Source organism: Anguilla rostrata, chromosome 2, assembly GCF_018555375.3.
Source record: "Anguilla rostrata isolate EN2019 chromosome 2, ASM1855537v3, whole genome shotgun sequence".
NCBI classification, from domain to species: domain Eukaryota; kingdom Metazoa; phylum Chordata; class Actinopteri; order Anguilliformes; family Anguillidae; genus Anguilla; species Anguilla rostrata.
In genome coordinates this window covers 16,081,139-16,101,645 of record NC_057934.1, presented here as the reverse complement: position 1 = coordinate 16,101,645, position 20,507 = coordinate 16,081,139, and the positions used below count along the sequence as shown (strand labels likewise).

The window sequence follows — 20,507 nt, the reverse complement described above, 5'->3', positions numbered from 1 at the left end:
AAAATGCAGCTAAAAATCCTTTTCCATCTGTGGATTACAAGAGCTAGTTTTGATCAATCACACTGGATGATTAAATGCAAATTTCTTAGGAAATTCATATCTAGCCATGCTGAAAAATGAATGCGCTTCACAAATACTCATGAGAACATTTTTCAGGGCTGAAAGTATACTCAAGCTGTCATGAAACGCTGGCCTTAGGTCATTTAATTTCCGTGGACTCTGAAACTTTGTGGCACGAAAGATATGAGGGTGCTTATTCGGCTGAGAATCGCAGCGACAACTGGCAGTCACTTCTGTTCAGACTGTTCAAATACTGTGGACATTACTGGAAAGAGACCTTACTCACGTGTGGGGTAGTATGTTGTTCATACAGCAGTTTTAAGGTTTTAGGTGGTGTGTAATTTTTTATTTTTTCATTGTTTTGTAAGGACAGTGCAAAGTGTTGTAAATACATCATGTAGAAGAACAAATAAAATGGTAGCCCCAAATGGTCTCATTTTGAAGCACGGAAGCATTGATGTGCAAGTTTGCTTCAAATACATGGAGTCACGTAGCATAGGGAATATAGATTATTTCACCAAACTTAATCTTTCAGAAACGTGCTCAAGAAATGTTCCAATTCAGATAAACACAATTCAGATTTTATTTAACTTTGGTCAAAATAATCAAACAACTGTGTACATTTCCCCTGTGTTAGCATAATTATTTAAACAGGGAACAAGGTCAAAGACCGCTCGACTCAAGTGTCTGAATTGAAAAGCGTAACAATGGAAACAATAACTTTGAACCTTTGACCCCAATATTCTCTACTGCGAATTCTATACTAGCATTAGCAAACAATGGTGCTCAATGGTAGCCCAGTAAAAAGAAAGGTGAAGGGAACCAATGAATTCCACTTTAGTGATGTCATAATGCAGTGTGTAGTTTTATTGATCTGAATAGATTGATTACTTCTCAGGGAGGCACTCGGCACTTGGTTTTGATTCACATTCTGTTTTTAATGTGTAATATCTATTACATATGACTATAATCTTTACCGTTGCCATTTTGACACAGAGCCACTGATAGCAGCACTTAATGGTGAGGGGAAAAATACATTTAAGAACAGTGTTAAAACTGCACGCTAGGTACGGTCATTCTGTAAAACATCTGGGATGCGGCCAGGACATATCTGTAATTGGTGAGTTACAGGGGGGTTTCAATTTTTCTTTCTTTTTCAGAAAACATACGGTACGCGTTAAGGCTGCAGATTCCCTTTGTGTAAATACCTATTGCTTCATGATGTGTTACCAGACTACGCCTTTATAAGGAGCTAAGAACATAAAGATACTGACACTGAACAAGGCTGACAACCAGTTTCTGATGGAGCGCTAACGCAGCTTCAAGTAGTTCATTACGAGATCTTCCTAAGTCATGCTACCGAACAGCCAGTGGGGTGACTTTTCGCATTGTTTCCACTTTTTTTTTTCTCTTAAATCTACAATGTACACATGCAAAACAACAGAAGAACATAAGAATTTTATACATACTCTTTCAAAATTTAAAAACACGTCTCTTTGTAGTTTTTGTTACTTTTATTAAGTGGTTGACACCAGACGGTGTGGTTATATAGATACAGTCAGTGAGTAAATGTTACTATGCATGAGGAAAAAATGGAGGAGGGGGAAGGAAGAAAAAAACAAAATGGGGGGGGGGGGGTTAAAAAAAACAAAAAAGAAAGTCCACTGACCAAAAATGGCGACCTGTTCTAAGTGCTTAATGGTAAAACACCAAAGGCCTGTAAGTAGGGGCCAGGGGCGGAATGTCAACAGGTAACAAGTGAATTTCATGTCATAGAAAGGCCCAGAAATACAGTAAAGAGACTACATTTTGACAGTAAAATGTCATTCCATGGGTGTTCAATGAATTTGGTCGTTAAATCATAACATGAAGGCTCAGGCTTAAAATGAAACACGCTAACATCAGAGAGTTTTGGCCTCTGTTGAGTGCTGTCCATCAATTCTGCTTTTTTTGGGGGAGATGGGTGGAGTGGAGTGGAGTGGGGTGGGGTGGGTTGGTGGTGATGATGGGGAGGTTGAGCTTCTCCCGGGGAGGTACGCTCGACTCCCCCCCCCCCGCGCCGAGGGCTCAAGCATGCCACCGACTCGGAAAAAAGGAACGGGCCCGGCTTAATTTCTCCCTCGGCCACACAAGATAAACGAGTGCATCAAATTCTTCATTAGGACAAGAAGGCCGTTTCTTTTACAGATAAACGACTAGGCTTTAAACTATGCAAGTACAAGAATATCTGCCCCCGGGGATGAGCCCCATGTTTATGTTGTTTTGTTTTTTTTTTGTAATCTTTTTTCGTTTTTTAAATTGATTTTCTTTTCTTTCTTTTTTTTTTAGTTGATTTTGTCCTGGAATATATACAGGTTGTTGGTGGCGGCGACGGCGATGACGTTCTCCTTGGGGTGCCAGGCCGTGTGGAGGATCTTCTTGTTGAAGTCCAGGCTGTCCACGCTGATCTCGTCCTTCTTGCGCTTGCCGCCGGTGCACACCTTGCGCGGCTTGAGGAGCGCGCGCGGTTTACTGCTCTCCCGCGACGCCTCCAGCGTGATGTCCCTCCTGGTGCTCCGGTCGAACATCCGGAAGAAGTTGTTGTAGGAGCCGGTCATGATGGCACTGCGGGGGGGAGAGAGGTTCCTTTTTTAAGCAATTTCACTGAGAGTTCTCCGACCTCCCTGCGAGCAAACTTCAGCTTCGGAGTCAGGGAGGGTGTACCGGCGGAGCTATTTTGCAGTACTGCCACAAGCATGCACATGAGCACATAATCACAGACTCTGTGGCGTAAGTATTTTAGAGGGAACCCTGCCTGTTAAGACTTGTGTAAATGCCTATATAAATGCAATGTAGCATGCATTGATATTTTTCACTATTAATAACTGCCGGACAAAACAACCGAGTTAACCTCCAGTGCAACCATTTTACCCAACCTCCAGTGCAGCCGTTTTACCCAAAGTGCACTGCGTGCCTAAAATAATGGCGATCTCCATAGGTCAAAATTTCTATTAAAGCCTGGGGTTTGGAAGAAAAAAAAAAAAAAAAACGGAAATCTTGTGTGAGGTTTTTGCAACATATATCCATAGTGGGCATGGAGATCTTAACAGGTGGGGTTCCCTTTAAAAATAAACATTTACAATTTTGTAAAAACGGATTGCTTAAAAACTTACAAACTCTACAGTGGAGTTATTCCCATACAAAAAAAAAGAGAATTCATAGCATTGTGAAACCATAGGTGTGTCTCTTCAAACTTGTTTAGAGCTGTCCTTAAATGCAGAAACGTCACTTCACCTGTCAGAGCCGTTCCAGCAGCACTCAAACTTGTCAAAAATGCAGTCGTTCTCGTACAATGAGCACAGCTTACTACGGAGGTATTCGTGCACCTGGAACAGGAAACAAATTATGACAGGCTTACACGGGGCGAGGCAAGTGTGCAGCGCTGAAAGAAATTCTTCTGGAGAACGTGAAATGGCAGATGAGTTATACCAATGGGAAGACGTGTGCACATGTCAGGAAGAGAACGCCTAAAGTACCAATTCCAGTCGTGTGGACTGACCCTACGGACTGGTACTTAGAATCAGGGCTGTCAGAGCCAATACTACCCAGAAGCTCCGCAGAGCGAGGCATAACTGGCTGCAGCATTACAGTGAGAGAGAAATTCAGTCATTGGGGATGAGTGTAATTGTTCACCAGTGACCACTGCTGTTCAACTGTTCGCCTACGGTCCACTTTCTCAAAGCGCACATAGTATCTTACTGTCTGCGTCAAGCTCTACTTGTGGACTGCAAAAGTGGCAGCAGCTCGATATCGCGTTGCAGGAAAGCACATGCTCTTCCACACTTCACTGAACCGATAGCAGATGTTGCAGCTAAGATTGCTCGTTAATAGAACTGAACATTATAACTGGGACAAAAAGGGGGGGGCTTTAATTAATAATAAATAATTAATAGACTAAAACAGATGTGGAAAAACTACGTGCAGCAAACAGCAGCACTAAAATTAGCATGGCTTCAAGCCATCAATTTACAATGGAGCATTTTTACTGTGGCTGGGATTCTTGGTCTGACCTGAAGGATGATGGTGACAGGTCTGAAACAGTGCATACCTGGTAGGTCTCCACTGGCCTGTTCTCCATGTTCAGGTCCCACACCTTTACCGAGAGATAGTCTCGCGTCATCATGTAGCGACCGCTGTGGCTGAACTTCACGTCAGATATTGAGGAGATGATTTCTGAGAAGAAGGACCTGCTGCTCGGGTCTTCTGGCTCTTCGAAGACTGAAGAAGAATACAAAACAGATCTATTATTCAAGCGCACGACTGCCTCAGATCACATTGGGTGGTGTGTCTGGAAAACACAATAACACTGTCAACTGATAGCATGGTAAAAAATGAAACATTAACAACATAGTTTTCATGGGATCCATCTCTCATCCTGGAACCATTTATCCAATTGAGTTTCTTGTCAACAGGGCAGCAACCAGCTGTCTAGAGTAAGTAATCCCCAAAGACAGCAATTTTAGTTTCTTAAGACTACAGAACAGTCAAGGAATTCGTTTTTTTTTCTAGGCTCTGGAATATTTCAGCAAAGAAGACACTGTACTTGACAGCCAGCTAGTGCGTTACCCAGCATTGCTGCCGAGACATGGCTAGTGCACGTAGTTTTAAAACTTTCAAAAACATTTTAAAAGGAGGGGGTTTTATATACTAATTTAAGGAGGATATTAGTTCCTATCGTTTTGAATACACCGATGAGGAACGGGAAAACTGAAAGGCAGCGAAGACGACACACACAGTGGCTTCAGTTAGCGCTGACCCCGAGCCGTGGACAGCAGTTACCGCTCAACGCAAAGTCGAAAGGAGCAGCGCACGCGAGCAGACGGGGAAAGTCTGACTTTCATCAGACGCGTTGTGACACGGGGCTGGGGGCCGCCGCGGGACACTTACATTTGGTATGCCTATCGCAGAGGGCGGCGGCGCGCATGTCGCATAGCCGTATAGTTCCTTTGCTACTGCTGTACACAAACACATTGCACTGGTGTGGGTGACACTCGGCGGCTGTGATGACCTCCGTCAGCTCCTCCATGTTGGCAGGCTTTATATCTACAATGTCTGAAGTTGGGCGGTGAAGGAAGCCTGCTTCAAGACTGAGGAAGATTAGGCTGAACATGCATGCACATGTAGGCACACACACGCACAGTCCACACTTCGTAGCAAAATCTTAACACCAAAAGCTCAATTAAAGGGAACCTCAGATGAAAAAAAAAAAAAAACAGTAAGCTACCCCTTTAAAAATAGAAACTCTGGAGTCAGAGGCAGCAATCCCATAATGCATTGGTCTATTGTGTTTATAAACAAAGCCCGCTGCCTTTTCAAACACATGTCAGGAGTGGGGGGCTGAAACAGAAACCAACAGGAGAGACATTCTTAATTTGCTATTCTCAGCATTTTTGCCCCCCCACCTTTCCCCCCCCAGCAGAGGTTACCTTTAAGAAGAGCTTTAAGAACAACTACAACACATTTGTACATCGTGTTTTTCTTTTTTTTTTAAAAGGATACTAAAACTTCTATCTGTGATTTCTAAGTGCCATAGATTTATTCTTAAGTCATCTGCCGAAAGGTATGTTTCGTGATCGCTATTTACTGAAATGGAATTAATGTGATATGTGTGTGCATTTGCAAATATTCTCCGAGGGCTTGCTTCCACCATTAGGTCCATTGGCATCAGCACAGGTACCTACAAAAAGACAGAACGCACAGAAAACGTTAACAAGCTGTCCAGCATATCGGGACACGGACCAAGAGGACTGCCTGGCAGTACTATTAGCTGGAAGCCATATTTATCGGTCTCATTTGGGGTTATGGACAGGTTAATCAAATGACTGACAAAACAAGCGTTCTTCCCTGGCATCATGTATTGTATCATACAGTACGACTGGTTCTCCACTGTCAAATCGCTAGAATGAAAGTAGAATGCAAAATAAAGGCAACAATAAAAACCACCCGATATCATTTCATTATCAGCAATAGATACCAAAAAACCAGGAAGTCCAACATGCTGGGGTCAATATCAAATTTGGCTCAATCTGTGCTTATAGGTTTCATACCGGGAACACACAACAACTTTCCAAGCACTGTATAAATTGCCACCAGTGTACTACTGCCAAATATGAATATGATAATGCAGAAAGCAATAAAATTAATAAAAGCTAGGTTTGTGAGCTGTATAACAAGAAAAGATTGTGCGAAAGCAGCGTACAAACCCGTAGTGACGTAATTCTAGAAGGATCTCCGCGCAACCTCCCCTCCTCGTCTTTCAGGTTGTATCCCTCCGCCCTTTTGTCCCTTTCGCTGATTTTCCACAGTTTGATCGTTTTGTCTGTGGGAAAGAAATAGTGCAGGCTTCAGTGGCGCGACCGCGCCTCGATACTTCCACAGCAAATTTTGTGAAGCAGCCAAAAATCACAAGCATCGGAGTCAAGTAGCCTACTTCCACTTGATTATTCTTTCAAAACAGTGGTGTGATTATTCTTTCAAAACAGACAGTTCGTACATGAAGGTCGTGAGATGATCTTACCATTTGTCGAGAGCAGGAAGTGAGCAGCATTTTGTTGGGGTAACCACCTAATTTTGTTGATTTTTTCCTCAATTTCTAAGCTTTTCAAGTAGTCAAACTCAGGTTCGTGACTCTGGAAAGTGCTGTACACGTTGTACTCCCCTCTCGAGTGTGGCCGATTTTTACTCTGGGAGGAAAATGCACGAACACAGAACAGAATTTTTTTTTCAAATAATACAGAACCTTTGATGAAGAAACATTTGCAGGCACAGACATTTAAGAGGGAATTGAAATACAGAGATTCCAAAGGAATCCATCCTGCAGTAGCTATGGAGTTGGCCTCCAGTTTTAGCAAACTCACCTCCTGTTCACGCTGAAATATGACAACTCTGCCTCCTTTGTCTCCTGTAGCTAGCAAGTCTCCAGAGTAGTTGAATTCAACTGTCGATATAATATCCGCTGCAAGAGAGAAAACGCATCATTACATGGTGCTGCAGAAGTCAATATTCTGCTGGTCATTTCCTTATCCACTGACCACTGCAGTCGCCAGTGTTTCTACAGCAGTGCAAGATAAAACATGAAATACACTTTCCTCAGGCTATCTGAATTAGGGCTGCTTTCTCTTTCTCAATTAGCTTCGCAGTTGCTATAAATACACAGAGCTTCAGATTTTCGGTGCAGTAAACACCGCTGGCTGGTGAAAATAGTGCTTTTTTTTCCTGCTCGCGCTCGATTCCCCCCCGGCCCGGGTCTCAGAGGACACAATGAGAAGAAAGGCGTGGGTGACTCATTCTCGCCGAAACAGAGGCAATTAGCAAAGTGGGGAGGGGCACCCGCTTCACGCCGCGCGGTAGCCTTAGGACTGACAGCTCATTTGCGGGTTATATTTAGCCCGCATTACAACTGTCCAAAAACTCAGCGCCGGGATTGAGCGAGGCTGATATAGGGACTGTGGGGAGACAACATGTAGGGCAGCTCTGTGGACAAGCTCTCGAGGTAATGGGTCTGAGATCGTTTTAATATGTCGGCTGTAGGCTTTATAGTTTACCCTGGAATCGGGTGTCTTAGTGGGTTTTGTACACTATATGACCAAAAGTACCTGGACATCCCTTGGTCGGCAGCTGTTTTTCATGGTTTGGGCTAGGCCCGAGTTCCAGTGAAGGCAAATCTTAATGCAACAGCATACAATCCCATTATAGACGATTCTGTGCTTCACCAACAGCTTCCTGTTTCAGCATGACAATGCCCCCAGGCACACATCGGGGTCCATGTAGAAATGGTTTTGTTGAGAACAGTGTGGAAGAACTTGACTGACCTGCACAGAGCCCTGATCTCTACCACATCCAACACCTTTGGGATCAACTGGAAAGCCAACTTCGAGCCAGGCCTAATCGCTCAACCTCACTAATGCTCTTCTGGCTGAATGGAAACTAAATCCTGCAGCAATGCTCCAACATCTAGTATAAGGCCATCCCAGAAGAGTACAGGTTATTAGAGCAGCAAAGGGTGGACCAACTCCATGTAGCCTAAATGGCCATAAGTTTGAATTAAATTTTAGATGTCAGGTGTCCACACACATTCGCCATGTAGTGTATCCGGCACTAGCGCCTTTGTAAACTATATCGCCCTGCGGTCTGGAATTTAGATTTTTGGCGCGCCAGTGAGGATGGAAGCTGGTTGGCCCACACAACATCACTTAATGGGCCATAGCTTTGCTCAGTGAGAGAGGGTTTTCATTGGCAGGGTATTCCTCTCCCTGTTGCACAAAAGAGTTTCCTCTGGTTGACCGGGTCCCTACGGTATGCTTGTACCGGCTCCATAAATGGTGAAGTCGATCAGGATGATTTTTGGTACGGTCTTCTAATGCACTGCAATGTAAATACATGTTGGCTAGCTACATGTTTCAGTGGATGCACATGCTAGTCTGCACAGCCCCTAACACAACAGTGGGTGACTGGCTATTCCAAACTGGGACAAAAAAAATGATGTTCCCAAATAATGTTATGATTACAAAAGCACCAAGAGAGCACAAAAAGATAACTTATTGGGGGCCTGCTAACTCCAAATACTTTCCCTGGCATGGAAATAAATACATTTCCCTAGCCAATCAGATGAAAGGAATAACGGGGGTCATTACTAAACTGACAGTATCGTATGTGTAGGCTATGGGTGAGATCCACACAAGGTTGGCGTGAAGAACGGTAAAAACAGAACAAAGCCAGCACCTTCCTTCTCCTATGGGAAACGTTGGTAAGGGAGATGCTCATTAGCTGACCAGCTCCAAAACAACGTGCAGACAGCACAGTACGAACACTGTGGCAACACGGCATGAACGTGTGGCTTCATGCGCACAAATGATGGGGAGACTAAATGTAGTACCATCGTATCTTGGTGGACGGATGAGGAAGACATTCGTGTGTCAGAACAGGCGGCGGAAGGTTTAAAATCGAGGGGAGGGGGGGGGATGTTTCTTTCTCCGTGGGGAGAAGAGCCCGCATGTGGTGCCAAAGCAGAGCGACCAGTCGACCCTTTCTGCTCTACGTTTTGCTCTGGTTCTACCGTTCACAGACACAGAGCATTTAAAGCCACTGCACCCTCCCAAATGCCAGTCAAGCCAGTCTCTGGCAACCGTACAGTATCAGAAGGCAGTCTCCTCCCGAGGCACTGAGTGGATATTTCAGTTGACTGATTCACAAACGGCAGCGCGGCCATTAGCCTCTGTGCGTTACATCTTTCAGCTCCGCGACCTTTAGTGAACTTGAGGCCCGAACGTGGCATCGCTCGGACCGGGCCGCAGACGGGGAGGCGCGCTCGCTGTGTCCCCTCGGCGTGGTGCCGCCAAGCTGCAGTTTTAAATGCCAGATCGAGCCAAGAATGGAAGGATCTATACCGTCTCTCACTTAGCGCCCCGTACATCTACACACTTTGTAAACGTGCATCATTAGCTGTGCCTTAAATAATTTATCTTATAAAAAGAAACCGTAAAGACTCTCTCGCTCTCTCTACAGTTCTGCTTTATAACGTTACATAATAACAGGTCTGACTGATTGGCTAAAAATCCAGATTCATTTTGCCCCTTAGACGTTTTAGTTCTGAGTCATCTGCAGCACACAGCCCAAGCTACAGAGAAGCACTGCCTGTGCATACATGCACACAAATATTCAGTCCATGGGAGCAAGCTACTAAAGCAACCAGCAGGAAATTATTGAATGTGTTGCATGAATGCATGCATTCACAGCACAAATAATTTAATACAAGCAATTTATGTGCTTTGTTTAAATATTAGAAGGAATAATAAATGTGTGGACAAAGGTTATCTTTCGTATATCTTAAATTCAGATAAAATCTCTTTACAGCAACAATTACAGCCACCACACCAATCCTCTCACGATTAATCAAAAAAAAAAAAAAACACTCAACCGACAGTCTGCATTGCATGTGAATTTTGTTTTAAAACCAAAGCACATACAGAACAAAGAAAAAATCCAAGACATATCTCCATCCTCTTGGAAACATAATGGCTGCTTGTGACCCCCAGAATTCTATGAAGGCAAGACCTTACGAGCCACGTGAGAACGTGAACTTGCGAGCAGTTCACTCAGTTTAACTGGACATATCTGTAGCCGTTTAGACATTTTAATAATACATCTGAAGAACTAAATAGAGCCTTCCCCAAAACACACGTTTTTACACCAAAGCCTGTTTCACTCTACTGTGTGATGAATGGGCTTTTTAATAAACATCAGGAGGCAGGCGTACAGGGAGAGGCACACTATTGAAGAGTGCGTGATCTTCATTTTAAGGTGATGGCTATTCATTGATGACTGAACTGCTGTGGTTCAGTCTTCAATGAAAATGTCAGCTATTCATCGATGACTGAACTGGTGCAGTTCTCTTGCCCAAGCTGAGACAATGCACTTACACTTGCTCAATAAAGAAGCCATGGGGTGACAAAAGCCGATATCAAATTTATTATTATTTTTTTTTTACAAAAAGGCTGCAGGTTTAAATCCTGGGTTGAGGCACTGCCATTGTATCCTTCAGCTAGGTGCCTACCATCTACCATCTACCATCAAAATTTGCCTGAATATGAACATCCTCTACACAAGCGCCAAATGGAAAAGGAGAGCATGTACCTTTAGAGTCTGTGCATACACACTTGTTCTGTTAATGTCAATAGGATCTACCACGTAACAGGTAATAAATAAATAAACAATAAGCATAGTGCTTCACCAAACTCCTTATTTTTCAATAAAACCCCAGTAAGCCTAACCTTTGTTAAGAAGCACTCTCTCATTATTATATGAAATGAGTTCAACTGACTAACAGTTCACCTGTACAGTAAATAATGGTGACAGCAGTACCACTATGGAAGACAGGATTTTTTCCCCCTCCATTACATTCTGGAAGGACAGGTTGTTCCAGACGGGAGCATATGTTGTTACTGTTTTATTGGAATAAATACGCAGAATAGTATAGAGGAGCTGTCTTGGATGCAAATTCACACATGAACTGATCGCGATTGGTTATATTTTCCATAATGCTGTGCTTTATCGCAGCAGTTCCATCAGTTATACCATTGACATTGTACATTTAAACGCACCCATCTCAGCTACTTCAACCGAAACTGGCAGGGCAGTAAAATATCCTCCGTCACCCAATAACTCCAACTGGTGTACTCACAGAACAATTATGTGGGTGTAATGCATATTTACATGTGTACGTGTAACAAAAAAAGCCTGTGCCCAAATTTTCCATTACATGTCTACCTAGCATTTCTGAGTGTTTTAGTTTCGTGGAGCAATCCAAATAAGTTGGCGATTACTGGCAAGAGATAACAAGCTAGTTAATATAGCTAACCACTAGTTACACAACTAGTTTACCTGACAGGAGCAAAGGCACGTTGGTTGGCTTATTTGCTGAACAGTTTAAAGTAATAACAATGATTCGGTTTCCCTTATCATAACTAGCATTCACTATTTTAAGTCCCAAAATATGACTAGCGTTATACAATTAAATGCCTAAGGCATCAACCACGACGAATCATCGTAAACGTACCTTCCCAGCTAACTATCTGCTATAACTAGAGTGCATTCATTTCAACTCAAGACTTGGGAAGTAACGTTATCAATCCATAGGACGGAGCTAGCTCGCTTGCTAAGCAGCTAGCTAGTTACCACGCTAGCAGTTACAGGCTTCCAAAAGCAGAACACACAGCAATCACAATTTTAGGAAACTAACATTAAAAAATTCAAGCGCATGCTATCAATGTTATTAATTTAAAGAATTCACTGAATATAATGATAATTTTGACCAACTCGTTTTGTCTATCCACAAAAGCAAACTGGCTACAACGACAACTGGACGCAGCACATAGACGTCATTCGGGTGATTCGATTTCTCTCAAAATATTCATGTTTCAGACCCACGGATGAAGCAGAGGCGATTACTAATCGATAACAAGATAAAACTTGCCTTCGTCTGGTAAATCCAAGTTAGTTATTACCTAATGTTAGAGATATTCCGATAGCCAGAAGCTAGCTAGCCAGGCAGAACTAGCTAGTTCCATGTTGGACCTGTGTGGCCATTGCTACTCCAGAAGTAGCTAGCTAGTTTAACTGCATAGCGACTAATCAACACTGCTAGATAGCAATTTTTTGTCCCCTTAGCTAGATAAACAGCAGACTCTACATAGCACATACGCACAATTTATCTAGCTAGCTAGCGAAGCACCAAATGACACCGACACTGTCAAATGTCATTTCATGCACGAAAACACACACGAGATTACCTTCGGCCACATCTTCGTCTATGGCTCCTTTCACTTGGGAGAAACACCACTGGAAATCATTCCCACCTCCGACACCTGCAATGCACAAAAATAAAATTAACTAGACAGAATTAACGCAAATGCATTTGCTCTCTGGTTGATTTGTGTAGCGAACCAGTGCGCTCGCTAGCTGCAACTTGCACCTCCAGCCCCTGGCTTGGCTAGGCTAGCTAGCTTTAACTTGCAATGCAGCTAGGCCGCGCTTGTGTGAGTGGGAGAGCGGGCCCCCGCCTACAATAAAGTTGGCTAGCGTACCTGCCATTACTTCTTCCTGCAGCAGACCTGGTGTCACCAGAGGTTCCTCTGAGCTTTGTTAGAGTAGTCACGTTCGGGATGCAAAGCGGCTGATGGGGGGAGGAAAGTAATTAAAAGAGCCGGGAATCAGAGCCACCAGAATTGCCCGTGATTTTTTTCTTTCCAAAATGGCGCACATTGCCAGTCGACATGACACGGTGACGTCATTTAATAGACACTCTTCAAAAGACTGCTTGGTTCCCTCTTGAGATCGAGAAACAGGAAGGTAGTAGCTGTAGCTTAGAGGGAGTGCGTGGGAAGTGCTTGGAGAGAACAGGCAGTTGTTAAGGCTGGTGAATGGCAAACCTTTCCGATGTTACTGTGCAGGCAGAATGAATCGAAAAATATTTTTGAAGTGCAACCAGTTAATATTTACGGGATTTAGACGACCATACTCTGTTTGGCAAGGTTTGACTTCAGGTTACTGCTTTTTGTAGAAATAGTAGTATGTGCTAGTAATATTCCTGCTTTTTGCACCTACCACGCCAGCCTTTGCTGGTTGGTTGCACAGAAGCTGGGTATCGAAAATTGTTGTAGTGACCTGCGTACACAGGGATGTGCTTTTCGTATACATATTGCTCCTTATCACTGACCAACAATCGTAACATTGAGAAATACCCATTTTGTTTCAGCTGATGGAGATTTTTTAGGTTCCACCAATTACTTGAACTGTTCTGTATGTCATTGCAACAGTGAAGTAGCAGCTGCGACATCTTATCAATATTTCACTCAATATTGTGCTTTGTCGCTCCCTTGCGGAGTAATGTGGTACTATTCAAGTTAATAGTATCTTAACCCTTTCAATTCGTCGAAGCTGTGTGGCAACCTGTCTATGGTGGCAACAATTTTCAGTGCAAATTTTTACACAGTGCTCGTCTTACTTCTGTATTCTGCTCATGTTTGTTTCAGGGGCTAGTTGCCTTACGTTTTCTCTTCTCATGAAACACATCTGATACGCTGCTGCCACTGCCAAGGACAAGGGCAGACTGCAGCGTATCATTCGCGCTGCTGAGAGGGTGTTTGACTGCAACCTGCCATCCCTCCAGGACCTGCACACCTCCAGGGCCCTGAGGCGGGCAGAAAGGATTGTGGCCGACCACTCCCACCCTGGACACAAACTCTTTCAAACACTCCCCTCCGGCAGGAGGCTGCGGTCCATCAGGACCAAAACCTCACGACACAAGAACAGTTTTTTCCCGACTGCAGCTGGCCTCATCAACAAGGCCCGGGACCCCCACGGACACCAAACAGACATAGCACCTGTACTTTAACAGCATGTGAATTGTTTGATTACAAATGTAAAATCATGGAAAGGGCCATACAGAGCCAAATCAAGAAAAAAAGTATTTGTCTTAACTCACTGTACATGCATGTTAGCTAGATTGCCAGCTTCATCTTTTTGTACTAGAACTGGAGGCCTTTCTAAAGTTAAGTAGCTAACTACTTGTCTTGCAGTGCTTTAATAACTTCTTTAGCCAGCAGACTAATAACAGGACGTCATACGTGAATAAGCACATAAATACACGTACAATAGTGTTATATCCAATAAGGAGTTGCAACGGAATATGACATAACCGGAAATGGGGGGATGCAGCCTCTGCAACATATGTTGGTAGCGTAGTGTAAAAGGTCCTTTTAACAATACCAGAGCATGGTGATTTGTAGTTACATGAAGTTAGATCATATCTGAATGTCCAGTTGACACCAATGATGCAATAATGACTCAAATAATTATTAGAATGAAGTTAGCTGCAAATGAAATGTTTCCATATTTGTATTATTGCTGTCATTGTAACTGTTTTTTTTAAACAGATAATTGTGTAGAAATTAAGTTGAACTGGAAAGTGTTCTAACACAACATGTGGCCATTTGCTAATTGCCATTATTGCCATTGGCAACGATCAGGCCCCAGTGAGTTTAAGTTGCAGCAGGCATTTCCATGATAACAGATGATGCTCAGAAGCACTTTAGCTTTCAAATGTGCAAAACCAAGAATCTGAAATGTCAATTCATGGAAATGTATAGGCTACATGCCCTTACTTTCAGTCGATTAAACCAACTATTCATTTAAAAAAACACTTTTTGGTGAATAAATATGGAGATCAACAACTTTGAAATGGAATGGCAATAAATAAATAAATAAATAAATAAACCATGTAGTCTGTTTCCCAAAAAAAACATGATTTCAGTTATGCAAAACTTTTACTAAAATTTTTTTATTTTTAAAGTGCTTTTGAATTACAAGTAAATTGTGATACTGTGGTACTAGAATTACATTAACAGAATGACAGACACTGTCACTTAGCATACACATTAGCATTTTATGTCGCAGTGTTGACATAGCATCAAAAAATATGCCTTTGTTACTATTCATTTTCACAGCCACAGTAACATTTATTCATTTATGCAAATAAACATCAACAAAGCGTTTGGTTCGAAATGCAGCACTGTTTATCTGAAGAACAACATTATATAAAATATCAAGTTTGCTATAAAAAGAAAGAATTTTAATGAGCACATGTAACATTCATATAGAATTCAGATTTAATTGGCTTCTGCAATACCCTCTGAAAAATTAAAATGTTCTTTGCTGTCTACAATTGACATGAGAAGGACCCTAAGAATCTCACCTGGAGGCACCACTCCATATCTGTTAGTGCATTCTTTAATGGTAAACACATTGCCTTTATTGTCCTTCCTGTAGCAGTACACAGTGTGTTTGTCCTCATATTCAGTATTAGCAGTTTGCTCTAATTGTGTGATCTCCATGCTTTGCTGTTCCCAGTGTACTCAAGGATATTATTAGTGTACTAAAGCATACATTTGTACAACAACACTGTTGTATGTACTCACCCGGTTGATGTTGTTGGCTGTGGTGCAGAGTTAGCTGCTGCCTCTTCCCTTGGCCCAAGACAGCCAAACACCCACTAGATCCTATCTCTTAAATACAGTGTGGGCCCTGGAACAGTAAACTTAGCCTAAGGTCAATTGCTTTGTACTGCGCCAAGAGATGGGCTACTCACGGGAGGCTTGCACTTTGAACTAGACGACAGGTGCTGGCTAAAGAAATTAACACATCTTTCTGAAAGCGTTGAAGCCAAAAATTGCTTTTTCATAGTCAATCCTGGAATTCATGAACATAGGGAGGACCATCAGCTTGTTTTGAAGATGCTTGTCAGTTATTAAGATTTAAGATTTAAAATACTTGACAAGCTTTGGATCATTTTGCTCACATTCCACACTTGTGTTTTGGAACCCCAAAACTGGTGGCAACACAGACACACACACACACACACGTATTCCCAGTTATAGACGCTTGAATTGTTTAAATTGAAGCCTGTTCGCCTCAATGATGAAATGGCTTGAGAATGAGCTTTGATATGCAATGCATTCATTTGATGGTAAATATAACAAATTGATAGAGTGTATCTGCTTTCAACTCCTACTCTAAAAAAAAAAAAAAGTTATTTGACATGTTTGTTTCTTGTTTTTTTTTTTTTTTGCATCTCCTGAAATAACTTTCAAAGTTCTGTCAGATACAGTTAAGAAAGATAAACTGCTCTGGGATTCGAAGCCTGTTAAGTGTGTGGAACAAGTTTTGAAGTCCTATTTTCCATATTCTCATTTGATATGCCTCTCCTTTATTCTCAGCATTAGACTCTCTGGGGATTAAGCTCTCAAAAGCCTCAACAGACCAACCACCGCAGCTCTACTTTATTTCACAATACTTGAATCAATCACTTAAGCAAACTCCCGTTAAGAACATTTAGTTTCTCAACGGGGGGCTTTTAGCCTATATACAGTATCACAGAGACGTTCCTTGAGGTGTTGAGGCTAGGACTACCCCTTAAATCTTATCAATCTAAAACAAAGAAAGACAAGATATTCAAAGGAATTTCCCCAAAAAGCAAGCAACGACCTTGGTGTCACTAAGTTGTGGCTGTGAAAGAACAACAACCATTCCATAAAATGCAAGCACTCCTTTAGAAAGCAAGCTCATCTTTGTTAGTAGCCTACACATTGGCTTTGCACCTGGTAGAAAACCGGCAGAAATTTCAACAGAAGTATCACGACGTACCAATCATATCCTGAAAAATGACTTTGGGGATTTGTACAGACAACCAATCTTAATAATCAAGAGGCTTTGTTTTTTTTAAATCTTATCATTGGGGAAGCTGAAAGTTTTAAAGATTGAGCTCACATGTTTAGATAAGTATTTATTGCATCTTATTTTCATGACATACAAGTTGTCACTGTGTCAAATGGGAGTGACCAAAAAAAACAACAACTTTCAGACAAAGGCAACATGCCAACAAGCAACATGGCTGGGTATCAGATATTTAACATATAAAACTCCATGTGATTTTTTGTTTTTTGATTTGGGAAAAGACATGCATTTGCTAGGTGGAATATGGTTAAAAAAAATCTCAGTGGTACCTCTGATTTAGCGGGGAATACCCTTCTGTTCCAATCCTGTTATTGATCTTGACTAGAGCATACCCAACACACCTGGCGTTCCCCGGCGTGCTAAATTCATGGACTGAATTCCGTGTCTATTCTAATTTGAGCGTCCACAACGAGTCGCATCCAATTTTCATGGTCATGTATCCAATTTATGTCCACACGCAGATGTGGGACAGAAACAGAACTGAAAAGGTGTGACTCCATGTGGGGAAGAAAGTTCACACTGTTCTATAAACATCTAAACTGTCACAGTATGAGTATAAAGAGAAAAATGGGAATTGGGCCCCTTTTAGCTGCTGTCTGAATGTAGCCTTTACGACAGAGTTTAACTATATGTCCCTCATTCACTGCACACCAGTAGGTTTAATTTTATACAGCATGTAGCTTATAATTGCAGCACACACATTAGACAACAGTGGACCTGCATTGCTAATCTCAAAAAACACCAAAGCAAAAAATGTAGTTTGACAGAATTTTGGATGTATCCTCTTTCAAAAACAAAAGGGAGCCATGACATTATTTATAATTTGATTGTTTTTTGATTGTTGTTCTGTTTTCTGTGTAAAAATATTGAAATCCCTGTTAATATCTCATTTGCATATTTGAACAGTTAATAACAAACCACATATTTAAAACTACCTAATTAATTTAAGAAAGACTTGTACTTCTTTCAATCCTTGCTTTCATAATGTAGTGCTTTATTATAGTATAATAATTATAATGTAATGGTCCAATCAATCTCTCACAAGAAATGGTGTTTTAGCACAAATGGGCATCAGAGCCAATAATGCCATACCTGTTGATAGGCAGTGATAATATGGAGAGAAAACAAGATTTATTGAAAATGTTATGGAGGCATCCGCTCACAAAGACAAGCTTCCATTTCAAGCTACTGTAATGCCATAAACAGCCTGATTAGTCAGTGCACATTTGTGGTTGTCGCACTTTCAATTCATTACATTTACTACCGGCCAGCTTTCACCTTGTACCACAGGTGTAAGCACTAATAAAATATAAAAAATGCTTTAGGCATGCCTTTTGAAAAATCTGCACCAGTTCATGGATCTGTGGTTGTATCCATAATAGTCATGTCCTGAGTATACAAATGGGTTACTTTTTTTTTTTTTTTTTAATATTTACAGCAACAAGAAAAAATAAGACAAAACAGACCTGAGCATACTCAATCAAATCACCTAACCAATGTGTGTTTTGTCAATGTACGCCCATACCCTTAAGGTCTCTGTGCAACTGAATATTTTTAGTGTTATGTCTGTTGTACTTTGGCTTCAAAACTAAGGGCAGCTGTGGCCTCAATTATTGTCGTGAGCATCTGGAGCCTGCAGCAGATCAGCCTGTTATTTAAAGATAAATTACAATTACAAATTTAAAAATGTAGTAATAACTGCCTGAAATCTTTGAGGAAATGAGAAAATGACAGAGATACGTGTGTATCTAAAGGTTAACATTCAAAATGCATATTTTATTCTTTCTTATCGTCGTCCTTTTTGCCATTTTAATAGCACTGGAGAAATTAACTTGGCATAGACTGTAAAAACTTGGCAAATATACCAGTAAGCTATTGTGTGCTCTGTGACAACCCTGTGAAGATCATTTAACGGGAAAAATTAGGTGATAATACAGAGCAAATGATTGATCTTTGTGAATCATGGGTTTCTTATAGCTCCTTAACAAGAAAAGCGGTGTCTGAATGGATTGGAAGGATAATAATGTCAGTGGCTTATTTCAAACTTTAACATTCACCACTAATTCAAGCTGGCAAATTAATTTGTTCATTTTTATGCATTCCAAGATAGCAATGTGTGTTCAAGGGAGCCAACTCATGTCAGTTACCACTTTCATTTACTCTCTGAAAATGACTTTGGGGAAACTTGCATAATGTCACCAGTGAACAGATGTTGCTACATTGCACATTTGTGTGTGTGTGTGTGTGTGTGTGTGTTTTCTGTGGAATAATATTGAAATCCCTGTTTATAATGCATGGAATTTAAAGTGCGTTTCAGGTTACAACTAAATTCAGACCAAATGTTATTTGCTTTTTGTATTTCTATTGTTCTGGTAGTGGGGAATCAGCGAGAAAGGGAGACAGTGAAAGAGAGGATTGTATAATATCTGCTATTCTAAATGATTAGTGACCTTTCAACCTTTTTATTTTATTGAAATGTTGTTGGACTGGTGCTTACTTCTTTTTAAACAAAATCTCTGAGGTATCAAACTGCCAGGATCGGTATTTTAATAAAATAGGCAATGGAAATTGAACGCATTCACACTCATGATGGACAAAACTTCTTGATGTAATTTTCACAGAGTGGCACACGTAACACAAATGCAGTCCCTTTGTGCAACAAAGCAAAAGTGCACTTTGAAATGATTTGCAATTGCTCATTTGCATTTCATTCTGTTGTCAAAGGAGCTGCAGTTTTCCCTGCTTATAATGGTCAGTTTTGCACACTTGGCTTTGTGTATGCTTGTCCATTGGTAAGTATGGAGAGGGTGATTTCACCTTGTGTTTTCAGTCTGTTTCCATGTCACATTTCAGACGGAGCTACGACTGCACTGTTTCCTTAAGTCTTAAGTCAAATTTTTAGGGATGTGGTTTTAACACTATCCTTTAGTGTTAAAGCGATAAAACTTCAACAGGGTCACCCAGCTCTGAACTTTACATTAGGACATTAAATTTAATTAAAACGTGTATCATGCCCAGTGAGCTACTTGATCTTAGTGCTAAGCCATTGACAGTCACCCAGAAACTTAAACTGCATTACTTGTCTTTTAAGGAACTGATGATAGGTGGCAGTATTTCACAAGGACATTTTTGTCATATACTGTAACATTGTGGATATTTGCAAGAGAAAAATACAATTGATTGATCTCCCCTCTATTAAATTTTATCCATTGTATGCCTTTTAGTTTAACTGCAAATAAAATCACAAAACAACAAATGGCAATAATAAAAAATATATTTTTTTGTCTGTGATTACTTCAAATTTATTTTCAAAACTGCATGTTACTTCTCCCCGCCCCTTTTGAATTCCTGATATAACCAATCTCACATTCTAAGTGAGGAAAATATAAAAATCCTGCCACAGTACTTGTTCCTCTGCTACTGTGTCACATTTGTACAGAAGTTTTAAATGAATTCATTTACTGTTGAAAATTAAATTTAGAACTCTACTGAAGGATAGGAACAAGTTTATACCTCTTCTACCGTCGATACCAGACATACCAAAGCAGTAGGCTTCAGACAGAATTTTGAAAAATAGATTTAATTTTGTGCATCAAAGCCTAATTCTCATCTGAGACAAT

General features: G+C 41.2%; 1 protein-coding gene across 1 annotated transcript; it reads right to left on the bottom strand.

Annotated features, from left to right (window-relative positions):
• Window positions 1-619: 619 nt before the first annotated feature.
• ppp2r2d (protein phosphatase 2, regulatory subunit B, delta) lies at window positions 620-12,892 on the bottom strand. Its single transcript, XM_064320770.1, has 10 exons — window positions 12,681-12,892; window positions 12,387-12,461; window positions 6,957-7,054; window positions 6,617-6,782; window positions 6,303-6,418; window positions 5,599-5,776; window positions 4,987-5,151; window positions 4,148-4,317; window positions 3,334-3,425; window positions 620-2,664 (listed from the first exon to the last, which is right to left on the bottom strand). The coding sequence occupies exons 1-10, from the start codon at window positions 12,685-12,687 to the stop codon at window positions 2,385-2,387; spliced, it is 1,347 nt and encodes a 448-aa protein (XP_064176840.1). The 5' UTR covers window positions 12,688-12,892; the 3' UTR covers window positions 620-2,384.
• Window positions 12,893-20,507: the final 7,615 nt, after the last annotated feature.

Excerpts from the sequence above, each read along its gene's own strand:
- ppp2r2d (XM_064320770.1), bottom strand. Across the intron at positions 7,055-12,386 it reads AGACGAAGATGTGGCCGAAG|CGGATATTATATCGACAGTT; the intron begins GTAATCTCGTGT and ends TCTCTCTTGCAG. Across the intron at positions 4,318-4,986 it reads CTGCGATAGGCATACCAAAT|TCTTCGAAGAGCCAGAAGAC; the intron begins GTAAGTGTCCCG and ends ATTCTTCTTCAG.